This window comes from Ctenopharyngodon idella, chromosome 10, assembly GCF_019924925.1.
Source record: "Ctenopharyngodon idella isolate HZGC_01 chromosome 10, HZGC01, whole genome shotgun sequence".
Lineage (NCBI taxonomy): Eukaryota > Metazoa > Chordata > Actinopteri > Cypriniformes > Xenocyprididae > Ctenopharyngodon > Ctenopharyngodon idella.
In genome coordinates, this window is record NC_067229.1 from 10,056,385 (window position 1) to 10,068,085 (window position 11,701).

Below are 11,701 nucleotides of genomic sequence, written 5' to 3' on the forward strand. Positions count from 1 at the left end.
TATAGATTATACATAAGCCTATAGATGATACAAAACCTGTTTTAGAAGTCACAAGTGGTGTTAATTTCTTGAATAGCTGTGCAGGTATTTGACACTCCTCTCTCGGGCTCTGTGGATGTCAGTCTTTTGTCTCCGCAGGCCGAACCGGTTTATCAGGCCTTTCTTAGAGTGTTGTGAGATATTGAGATTGCCTATAGTCCACATATCGCCATGGGAACCAGGTAAGTAAGTCAAAGTCCTGGAGAAACTCAAAATGATTTTGGTATATTTTTAAACAGAGAATCAAGCTATCTAGCAACCTTAGAACAATTGTAATATATTGGTAAATATCACCTGTTTTTAGCTATGTTATTCCAGGCAGTTGCCACATGGTGCCATCAGAGATCTAAGAATAGTCCCCAATATATATATATATATATATATATATATATATATATATATATATATATATACACACACACACACACACACACACACACAGACAAATATGATGGGCAACTGATTCAGCTGGAACTAGTGACCTGAAAAGGACTTGAAGGAAGATGGCAGCTTGCATCCAGTTATGCAAGGCAAATAGACACAAAACAAACTTTTGAGTAAACTTGGCTGTTTTGTGCCCTGCAAAGGTCAACATTTTATTACTTCCGGTTTCATCTTAATATAGGCTGATATAACATAACATAACATAACATAACATAACATAACATAAAAGTTCATTTCACTTCCAGGATATGTTTTGGAGTGTACCTTATTTGTGAAGTATATTTGCACCATCTGTTGTGAAAGCTGTAGTTGCGGAATTGCTGTTCACTCTAAATGCATTGCAATAAAGATTGATTTAGCTTTGATACTAAAACAATTCAAAATGGGTTTGATTTGTCGAACTGCTTTAAATGACATAAAATCAAAACACGTGCTTCGATTTACAAGAATATGTATGAATTTTTATTGCTTTTGTTCAATGACCTATTTTCAGTGGAAAATGTATGCATCCTCTATTTTCGTATTATAGATTTAAATGGTCATGAGATGTCGTGGCTTTTTGGTTACAAAAAGACACTGTGCCCTTTATGTCCTAAAGAATAGTGGATAGTGTGATAATGTGTATGTGTAGGGTTCCTGGAAATCCCTGACATTGTATTTAATTTAACATGTTTGACTGGTCCAGTGTCACACTGGTGCTACAATCTGTGTTATAAAACTTAAATCTTAAATTTGATTGGCTGAGCAGCGTTCTAACAGGACTAGGACTAATTAAAGGTATAGCTGTCAACTTTTATGTCAAATTCTTAAACAATCTAATTTAATTAGAATAATAAGACTAGGGCTGTTACCAATAAAATGAATTAAGTATCAACAAAATCCGTGCTTGCACTGCAGAGATGGAACAGAAGCTGCTTCTGAAGTGGCATTAGATGTATTTACACAGACTTTAATGCAGATCAGGGGTGGCATGGATGCATGATTATAATTGCATAAATAATCTTATAAGATCAATGTTTTACATTTAACATTTTAAATATATATAAATATGAATGTGAAAAATAAATTATGTTAAATAAATTATGAAAGTCACTGTCTTAATGAATGTGCCATGGAATCATTTGATTTGTTCAAAAGGTCTGATTCGTTCAGGAACCAAGCAAGTGACTGATGACCATGGGTGCGTCTCAAACGAGTTTCCTAGGTCACTAATCAGTATATCATGTACACAAATTCAGGCAGTAAGGACCCTCTCTCAGTACACATTGGGACACTGATGACCCTATTTCCAGCATCATGACAACTTCCCTACTGGTATTTATGAACAACAGCAGAACTGATATCTTTATTATATTCTTTTTTAATGTTATTTAAAGTACAGTTTGAATTGTATTTTTAAAAAAAACATCTATCAGGGGTCATTTTGTGTAGTGAGTTGGCTCACATGATTTAAGTTTCGCACTTCAGAACTTCTGTTAACCAGGGAGCATCGATGTTCACTATGTTCCCTTTTCATGGTGCATTGTGGTACTTTTCAGGGAGTGAATGTTTCAGTTCACTGGAAGGATTTTACGATTAAAAAAAATTGCCAACTCCCTGATCAGTGCCCTGACTGCTGAACTAGGGAGCTGAATTAGACGCATCCTTCGTGAATGGGTAATTGAATGAATTATATCATGGATTCATTCAATAACTAATGAGATGATGCAAGACGCTTCTGCTGTGGATTTGATTGGAACCATTTTTGTTGGTGATATAGAGCAAAAACAGTGTCCTTGAACACATTTTAGCCGCACTGGCAGGAAAAAAGGTTGCAAACATACACTTACAAACTTCCCTAAGCACTTCCCCTTTGGGGGATCCCTAATGCCATTTTGAAGTGTTCGTCAAGTAGGCAAGGGAAGTTTATTTGGACATACCCTCAATTTTGACCAAGAAACGCATTATTCCCAGTTGAAGAATGTCACGTGTGGGCATCTAGAAAAATGGTAATTATGACATGGCATGAATGCAGCAACTCTTCAAGCAGATCCATAGACCACAACGCAACACGATTGTGATGTCACAGCAGATCGTGCTTAATTTACCCCCACCCCACACAACTCACAGAGATATTGTGATATTGCAGTTATTTTGACATTTAACCACATAATACTTGTAGCTACCTCAAGCTGACTGTTTTTTTTTTTACACAGTTAAAGTGTATTGTATTGTTATCCTTTACACTTGTGTAATGTTTTATATTTTCTCCAACAGCCCAAGCATACATATAGGCCAATAGGAAATTGACTCATAATCACATTTTGTCCAAGAATGCTCTGTTATAAATAATGATAAAACATTCATTTGGCTGATGATTATGCAAACTGAAGGTGCATTTGGGGCTCATAATAATTCAAACTCCTTTAAGGCTACGAGGAGGACAGCGTCTTTCACGTCGGTGAAGACTTTTTGGATGTTTCTGGTGTCCGTGGCACAAGTGAAGTGAGAGTAGATGTTTTTGGAGTTCTTTGTCTCGTAGGAAACTGCTTTGTGTTTATATAAACTTCTGATGAACAACATGGCGTCTTGAACGTCCCGACGTTTACCTGAAGGTGGTGTCAAACCACAGGAAAGGAAAGGAAGAGTGAATCAGGTATGACAAACATGAGAATCGCACATAATGCTGCCTTTCACTTTAATTAAATGTGCACCAAATTACCTTTAAATCCAGGAAAGTATGTTTTTAGATCTGAGAACTGAATCTTCTCAGCCAGGATGTCCATTTTGTTTAGGAACAGGATGACGGAGGAATTAGCAAACCAATTTGAGTGGATGGTCATGTAGAACAGTGACAAGCTCTCTTCCATACGGTTCTGTAGCCAAAGAGAGGAAGAGTACAAAGATTAGCAGATTTATCAATATTACACAGGAAGGACAGGAGAGATAATAGGAAACATACATCCTTGTTATTCTCCTCCAGAAGTTGGTCATACTCGCTGAGGGAGGCTAGAAATATGAGCGACATCACATTCTCAAAGCAATGGATCCACTTTCTTCTCTGTCCCCTCTGACCACCGACATCTACAATCCTGAAAAGAAAGACCAACAATCAAGTTTAGTCCAATCCACTTTTCTGTTTGATCTGGTATGGTTCATTTGCACCAGGCCTAGATTTGTCCCTAAAATCTGTTCCTTCTTTCTTTGTTACATTTCTTCTGAACCAGATCACCTTGATTTCCTCAAACATTTGGTCTGTCTGCATAATTAACTCATTTGCATGAGGTTCCTTGTAGGTTATGTAAACACAAGAAACCACATGCAATGTGTCAGCAATGGGTTCAAAAAAGGAAATAAAAGTGCTGGATCTATTTGCAAGAAGTAAATTTTAATCAGAATAAACTCAGTAACACTACACTACACTAAAGGAAATCTAGAAACCAAAACACAGGAAACAGAACAACCACATTATGTCATTGTGGTGTAAATGTACCCTGAAGCAAAACCCTAACACAGAGCTGGGGGGTATTCCAGAAAGCAGGTTATGTGACATAGCTTTTACAGCCATGTTATCTTTGCAAGCACAAACTGTTATTTAGTTAGGAGTGCAGTCTTTTTTAATTATATAATTAGCTTCAAACAAACAATATAGTTTTTATTCACAGTCAGTAAAGAAATAAAACGAAAAATGATTGCACAACCACCCTAGTCCTAAATAGAGTCCATTTCCATGGTGACTCGTGGATTCGTCGAGAATGTCTTTTGTGTAGTACTGAAATAGTACACTTACATGTATACTTCCAGTACATTGATATTAATATACTTACTATATGAAGTATACTTAAAATATACTTGAGCTTTACATAAGTACACTTAAAGGATTAGTTCACTTTGAAATGAAAATTAGCCCAAGCTTTACTCACCCTCAAGCCATCCTAGGTGTATAGGACTTTCTTCTTTCTGATGAACACAATCTGAGAAATATTAATAAATATCCTGACGCATCCAAGCTTTATAATGGCAGTAATAGGGATCAATGAGTATGAGCTGAAGAAAATGCTTCCATCCACATCCATCTATCATAAATATGTGCTCCACACAGCTCCGGGGGGTTAATAAAGGCCTTCTGAAGTGAAGCGATGCATTTGTGTTAAAATATATCCATATTTAAACAAGTTATGAAGTAAAATATGTAGCTTCCGCCAGACCATTTTCCATATTGAAGTTACGAAGAAAGTGTAAACTGGCGTCACGTCAGTTAGACTTTTTCTGTAAGTTGAATAGAGAAAGCGTAGGACGTAGCGTAAGCTTTGTGAACTGCAAGAGTTTTACACTTTCTGCGTACATTGAATACACAAGGCGGCTCGTGCGGGAGCTAGATAATTTACTTCACAACTTGTTAAATATGGATTTTTTTTTTTTTTTTTTTACACAAACGCATTGCTTCACTTCAGAATGCCTTTATTAACCCCCCGGAGCCATGTGGAGCACATTTTTATGATGGATGGATGTGGATGAAAGCACTTTCTTCAGCTCATACTCATTGATCCCTATCACTGCTTGGATGCATCAGGATATTTATTAATATACTGTAACTCAGATTGTATTCATCAGAAAGAACAAAGTCATTTACACCTAGGATGGCTTGAGGGTGAGTAAAGCTTGGGCTAATTTTCATTTCAAAGTGAACTAATCCTTTAATAAAATTAACTTGAATATACTTACTTTTTGTAAGGGGTAGCTGTGATACATTGTCATTATTGTGAAATAAAATGACTCATGCTGAGATTTTGGTCATATTGCCCTCCCCTACTTCAAAATATCTTCTTTTGTGTTCCACAGAACAACTTATAATGTTAAAAGGTTTGGTTGGTCATTGCCGTACCTGAGAGTCATCTTCTCCAATGCAAAGCAATGGTCTGTGATGCCAGTAGTGGGGAATCGGACTTGAAGAATATCTTGATTTGTAGGGATGTAGCCTTCGGCTGTAATGCGGTCCAAGTTACCAATAAAGCTTTAAGAAACACATAATTCAAACACTTTTATTAAAAACCATACCATGTGCCATATAATTGGTTATGAAGGCGTTGTTTGCATAATTATTTGCATATTCATCAGGTGAATTGTCAGTGGCATCACACTGTAAAACTCAATAAGTTCAGAATACTCAAAACATTTAAGTTAACTAACTTATTTTTTTTAAGTTGGTAGAACTTAATTTTTTTTGTGACAACTGGGGCGGGGCCGAGAGCCGTGGAGGTGGAGCAAGGCCAGTGTGGTGCACAGGTGTCTCTCATTAACAATCACATCACTGGCATTCCTTCGCTCCCACGGTTCTCAGCCTCGCCCCACTCAAGTACATATAGTTAATTTACATAAACATCACATTCAGATCTTGGTTAAATGTTAGTTAGCAAAAAACACATGCTATTATAACTATCAAAGAGACTGTCAATATATATTTGCATGTATGTAATCAAACAACATACAGTATATGTGGTCTTAAGTTTTGCAGCCCATCCTCAACCTAACCACACGGTCTACTCTTCACCAGAATGGTAACCCTACAAAACTAACATAACAGAACCCCCTGTCAATCCCAACATAACACAACATTAAACACTAACTTATGTCTCCCTATGTTAATCTTATGCAAAAACACACAAAATAACACTTCATTTCAACATTTATACAGTCTGATGCAAAGCATGCTGGGAATTAGAAATCTGCTGCAACTCAACTCAATCATATTAAGTTAGTGCCATAGTGCCATGGGCAAAGCATGGGCAAAACAATTTAGTTTACTTGAAATATGTCAGTGCTGTGAACTCAAAAGTAAAAGAAAGTTTTAAATACTCATAACAGTTAATTTAACTGAATTAATTTGTTTAATTTAAGTTTGTCCTACTCAAACGAATTAAGTATTTTGAGCGTTAGGGTTTACAGTGCAGGAAAAGACAGCAGGAAATAGACAAACATGCAGGAAGTCAGTAAAAGACAGGAATTGTCTTGAACACACTTACTACTTAGTGGAGTCCAGTAGCTGATACTCTCTGCGCCGTTTGTAGCAGATCTTAACGCCTTGATCTTCCCATAGGTGACGAATAGCCTCTACATAACTTCTCTGCAGCTGAGTTATCTGATGTATGTCCTGATCCTGGAACCACTGGGCATAAATCTACAGATATCACAGAACTAATGAGACAGCAAATACATCACAGTACAAGATCCAGTCTTCATTAAAGCACCCCTATTATGCTATTTAAAGGTTCCTAATTTTATTTTGGACATCTCCTACAAAAGGTTTACATGCATGCAAGGTAAAAAAAAAAATTCTCATAATATACATTGCAGCATCACCTCTTTTCTCACAGTGTCTGAAACGATTTGATAAAGGATTTGGTCTCTCTAAACCCCTTCTTTCCGAGAGCCTACTCAGCTCTGATTGGTCAGAGGACCCAGTCTGTTGTGATTGGTCTACAGCTTACAGAGCATGTCAGAAACGAAAAACCAATTACCATATCTGAATTTTTAGCTCTGGAAGCTTCCTCAGCACTTGATACACAGTGATACGAACAGTAACGATAGTGTTGGTTTTGCTGCTTTGACTGTCGGGAAGAAGTCTGTTGGCAAAAGTGTGCATCGAGGGCGCATAATGACCGCAAAAGGGGGTGATCTCGAGCACCCTTCTGAAACCTAAAATGACAAATGGGACACCCTATGGTCTCGAGGACTTCACGATCATGTCCACGCGGTGGCTATTGTAAGTCCACAAGTCCATAAGTGCATATGTGCTATTTGGGACAGGGCCAGTAACTCGATTTATTGTGCTCTTTGATCTTTGCAGACCTTTTACTTCCTCTAAGAGCTACATTATATTGCCAAAAGTTTTGGGACGCCTGCCTTTACGTGCACATGAACTTTAATGACATCCCATTCTTAATCTGTAGGGTTTAATATGGAGTTGGCCCACCCTTTGCAGCTATAACAGCCTCAACTCTTCTGGGAAGGCTTTCCACAAGGTTTAGGAGTGTGTTTATGGGAATTTTTGACCATTCTTCTAGAAGCGCATTTGTGAGGTCAGGCACTGATGTTGGCGAGAAGGCCTGGCTTGCAGTCTCCACTCTAATTCATTCTAATTCATCCCAGAGTCATCCCAGAGTCCTGACCTCAACCTGACAGAACACCTTCTATCGGGTTGAGGTCAGGACTCTGTGCAGGCCAGTCAAGTTCCTCCACACCAAACTCGCTCATCCATGTCTTTATGGACCTTGCTTTGTGCACTGGTGCGCAGTCATGTTGGAACAGGAAGGGGCCATCCCCAAACTTTAAGAGTTCCTTTCACTGGAACTAAGGGGTCAAGCTCAACCCCTGAAAAACAACCCCACACCATAATCCCCCTCCACCAAACATTACACTTGGCACAACGCAGTCAGGCAAGTACCGTTCTCCTGGCAACCGCCAAACCCAGACTTGTTCATTGGATTGCCAGACAGAGAAGCGAGATTCGTCACTCCACTCAACTGCTCTAGAGTCCAGTGGCGGCAAGCTTTACACCACTGCATCCGACGCTTTGCATTGCACTTGGTGATGTAAGGCTTGGATGCAGCTGCTAGGCCACGGAAACCCATTCTATGAAGCTCTCTACGCGCTGTTTTTGAGCTAATCTGAAGGCCACATGAAGTTTGGAGGTCTGTAGCTATTGACTCTGCAGAAAGTTGGAGACTTCTGCACACTGTGCGCCTCAGCATGCACTGACCCCGCTCTGTGATTTTACGTGGCCTACCACTTCGTGGCTGAGTTGCTGTTGTTCCCAATTGCTTCCACATTGTTATGATACCACTAACAGTTGACCGTGGAATATTTAGTAGTGAGAAAATTTCACAAATGGACTTTTTGCACAGGTGGCAACCTATCACGGTACCACGCTTGAATTCACTGAGCTCCTGAGAGCGACCCATTCTTTCACAAATGTTTGTAGAAGCAGTCTGCATGCCTAGGTGCTTGATTTTATACACCTGTGGCCATGGAAGTGATTGGAACACCTGAATTCAATGATTTGGAGGGGTGTCCCAATACTTTTGGCAATATAGTGTATATTAGAAAGGTAGCATTCAAAAAAGCATAATAGGGGCACTTTAAATTAGTGCAAACATACAGATAAAAATGGGTGAATTTTTCTTAGTGTTATTATATATGTATAAATAATTTAATAATTAACATTTTTAAAATCTTTTATATTTATCTATAATAAAATAGAGTTTATTCATTTATTTTTGCCAATCCCACCACCCATATGATTGTTGACATAAAATGGCCCTCTTGAATCTCCAGGCTCTACAGAAACACACACTTGATCACCTCGTTCTGTGGGTTGGAGTAGGGAATCTTTAGTGTGCTCATGGCTTCTGTTATTGCACTCATTGCTTTGAAGATATTCTGGAAAACCAGTTTAGTGTAGCTGTGCTTCTCGTCTTCTGAGAAGTCCTTTCCATGAATAATCCTCATCTGCTTCATAAACGTTGTCTTTCCGCTTTCTCCAGTGCCTAAATCAAAGCAAAAAATCATGTACTTCAGCATTAAAAACCTGCGAACAGGAAGATAAATGTGCTTACTAATAGTGGATTACATAACTTTACACTGCTCTAAAAATAGTCACTTGCAATTAAGCACAGTGGAATGCGATCTGTCTAAGAATAATATATTCATTAATTTAGTTGTCTTTACAAAAACGCAGCACTAGGTGTGTTTTGATATTTCTTCCTTAAATATGTCTTTATGTTTTGTGTTACAAAAATGTTGTTCCTGCTTAGCAAAGGTTAGCAAAGATTAAAAACAACAAAACCATTCCACTGAATTTGATCCCTGCTTGTCAAAAAGCAAAAACTTCAAATAAGATTTCAGGGTAAATATCAAAAGATGATGAGACAAAATAAATTTTAACTTTAAAAGTAGAGTGTAATTATCTAGTTATATAAGATTGGTCAGCAAAATAATATATTATTATAATAAAGGGTCAACAAAAAGTGTATGATTGTCATTGTATTAGAAAATATAGCAAAATATCAAACCACCTGACAGCACAAGCACACTTTTCAAGCAAAACTTTTCACAAAAAAAGTCATGACACCTGAGTGAAGGGGAACTGAAGTCAAGCATCTATTAAAATCATCTCAGGACCAGAAAAGTGAAGTTACTTTTAAATCACAGGTCTAATCTACGGTCTAATCTAACAGCTCTTATATAATCACATTTCAGGAAAGTCCCTCAAGAGATGGTGTAACATACCCAAAATGACTTTACTGAATTTACTAAAACAACATTTAATGCTGACTAAATTTACTTTCACATTCAGAGAAAAAAATGTCTTCAAATAATTTTTCACCAAGATAAATGGAGTCTATTTTGTGTGCTTATTTTGTACTTTTTCTACATGATGACTTAAAATGAATCAACATGTTTTAATACAACTCTGATAAAAGACCGACAGAGTCATCTCACCTAATAAAAGCAACTTGACTTCTCTCCGTTCTCTTTTCCTCTGCTCTGCAAGGATGTGTTTGATTTCCTTATTTATGGCAATGGCGCTCCTGTCCTCTTCAGACAAGAAACAGGTGCAACATCCACAGTAGTAGTACTGCCCCATTTCTCCAACAGAAATTAAGCAACTACAAAAACATAAATAATTCTTATAGTTATAGCCTAATATTCAGCATTATATTTTAATTCCTTTTTAAATGGCCATGTAGGGGGTGAATTAAAGTCGACTGGGACACTTTTTCCAAGTCAAATGGCAAAAAGTGTCCCAATCACGCTGAATTCACCCTATGTTTGTAAGTTCTTAAATGCAAATTTGGCAGTTTGGGTTTCTTGGACCTAGTGTGCGGGAAGCTTGAAATGGAAAACCGGGAGTGAAGTTTAAACGGAGTAGTTACAAAATGTTTTGAGGCGGTAGGGAAATGTAAACCCGCTCCACTCTAATCCAAACCGGTTTTTAGTTTGTGCCGTGACACGAAAAGCCTGTAAATATTGTTTTTTTTTTTTTTTTTTTTTTTTTTTTTTAACTCTATATCAGGGCTGTAACCACCACACTGGTTGTGAGGATTATTCTTTAAAAAAAAAAAAAAAAAAAGTTGAAAAAGTTATTATTTTAGGGTGGTCTAACTCAGCGGTCTAACAGCGCTCGTCAATGTTAAAATGACTATGACGATCAGTCAAATCCAAGAAGGCGGGCTTTAGTGTAAACAGAAGCAGCGCGCGAATTAACGGTCAGTGCAAGGGAAGGTTTAAGGAGCTAAACATTTAATATTTAACTATTGTTTTATGATATAAATGTTAAATGTACGACGGTAATATCCATTGATGCAAACTACTGTTAATTGAAAATATATATTTAACGTGAGTCTGCATTTTGTAATTGAATGTGACGTGACAAAAGTGAATGTGCATTATTTGAATGAATTTAATGAACGTATGCCTGTTTTCCTGCTAGATTTTAAGTAAACTATATAAAATCAGACCTAAACTAGAACTTTAATCCTTAAACCTACTAGAACAACAAAAGATAGTTTTGTCCCCCACTCCCCCGTGTAACGTTACAAGACATTGTTAAGGCCTAATATTATTAACAGGTACGGAAGGGGTTTTGTTACACTCAAAATCGACATTCAGGTTAACCGCACTGTTGTGTGATATTGCTAAATTTAATTTAATTGTTTATTATAGTACATGAAAGCAATATTACACTCAAAATTGATTGGTTATTAAGCACTCTTGCTTGTTGCTTAATTAAAATAAGCCGAACTTTTAACGTAATGTGTAAATACAACCACCACTAATAAGCGTAAAATTCTGTGATAAAATGTAGATGTATTTCTCCATCATTGACTGAAATGAAAATGTGAAAGTTCTTTTGTGGACAACAGCAAAAAACTAAGTAAACATTGGTAACAAAGAGAATCACTCACCTTCATTCGTAAAACCTACGGCGTGAAGTTGAAAACACTAGGCTATCCATCTTCCTTGAAACAAACAGTTGCTGTGGCACCTTGAAGGAGTTTCCCCAAGCCTAGTTTTCTGTCAATTGCATCACGTTCATTCACTACAGATAAACCAGTTGCACTTCCCGAAAGTCTGCCTTTAATGCATAATATGCCAGGTATGTTGCAGAGCAGAAGAGAACCAATGGCCAGTCAGTGGAATGCGCGCCCTGACATTCCTCCCAGCTACTCACCTCAAA

At 37.5% G+C, this 11,701-nt stretch overlaps 1 protein-coding gene across 1 annotated transcript; it reads right to left on the bottom strand.

Moving 5' to 3' along the window:
* Positions 1-597: 597 nt before the first annotated feature.
* On the bottom strand, positions 598-11,564 carry LOC127520229 (guanine nucleotide-binding protein subunit alpha-11-like). The gene is made up of 8 exons (XM_051908171.1): positions 11,430-11,564; positions 9,964-10,130; positions 8,824-9,008; positions 6,486-6,640; positions 5,348-5,476; positions 3,425-3,554; positions 3,185-3,338; positions 598-3,071 (listed from the first exon to the last, which is right to left on the bottom strand). The coding sequence occupies exons 2-8, from the start codon at positions 10,106-10,108 to the stop codon at positions 2,869-2,871; spliced, it is 1,101 nt and encodes a 366-aa protein (XP_051764131.1). The 5' UTR covers positions 10,109-10,130; positions 11,430-11,564; the 3' UTR covers positions 598-2,868.
* Positions 11,565-11,701: the final 137 nt, after the last annotated feature.

What these genes read in the sequence shown, in the direction of transcription:
- LOC127520229 (XM_051908171.1), bottom strand. Translation starts at nt 10,108, where the DNA reads ATGGGGCAGTACTACTACTGTGGATGTTGCACCTGTTTCTTGTCTGAA. An exon ending in ACTCCAACCCACAGAACGAG is followed by an intron (nt 6,641 to 8,823) that starts GTGATCAAGTGT and finishes TGATATCTGTAG; the next exon opens with ATTTATGCCCAGTGGTTCCA. An exon ending in TGGAGGAGAATAACAAGGAT is followed by an intron (nt 3,339 to 3,424) that starts GTATGTTTCCTA and finishes CTTTGGCTACAG; the next exon opens with AACCGTATGGAAGAGAGCTT.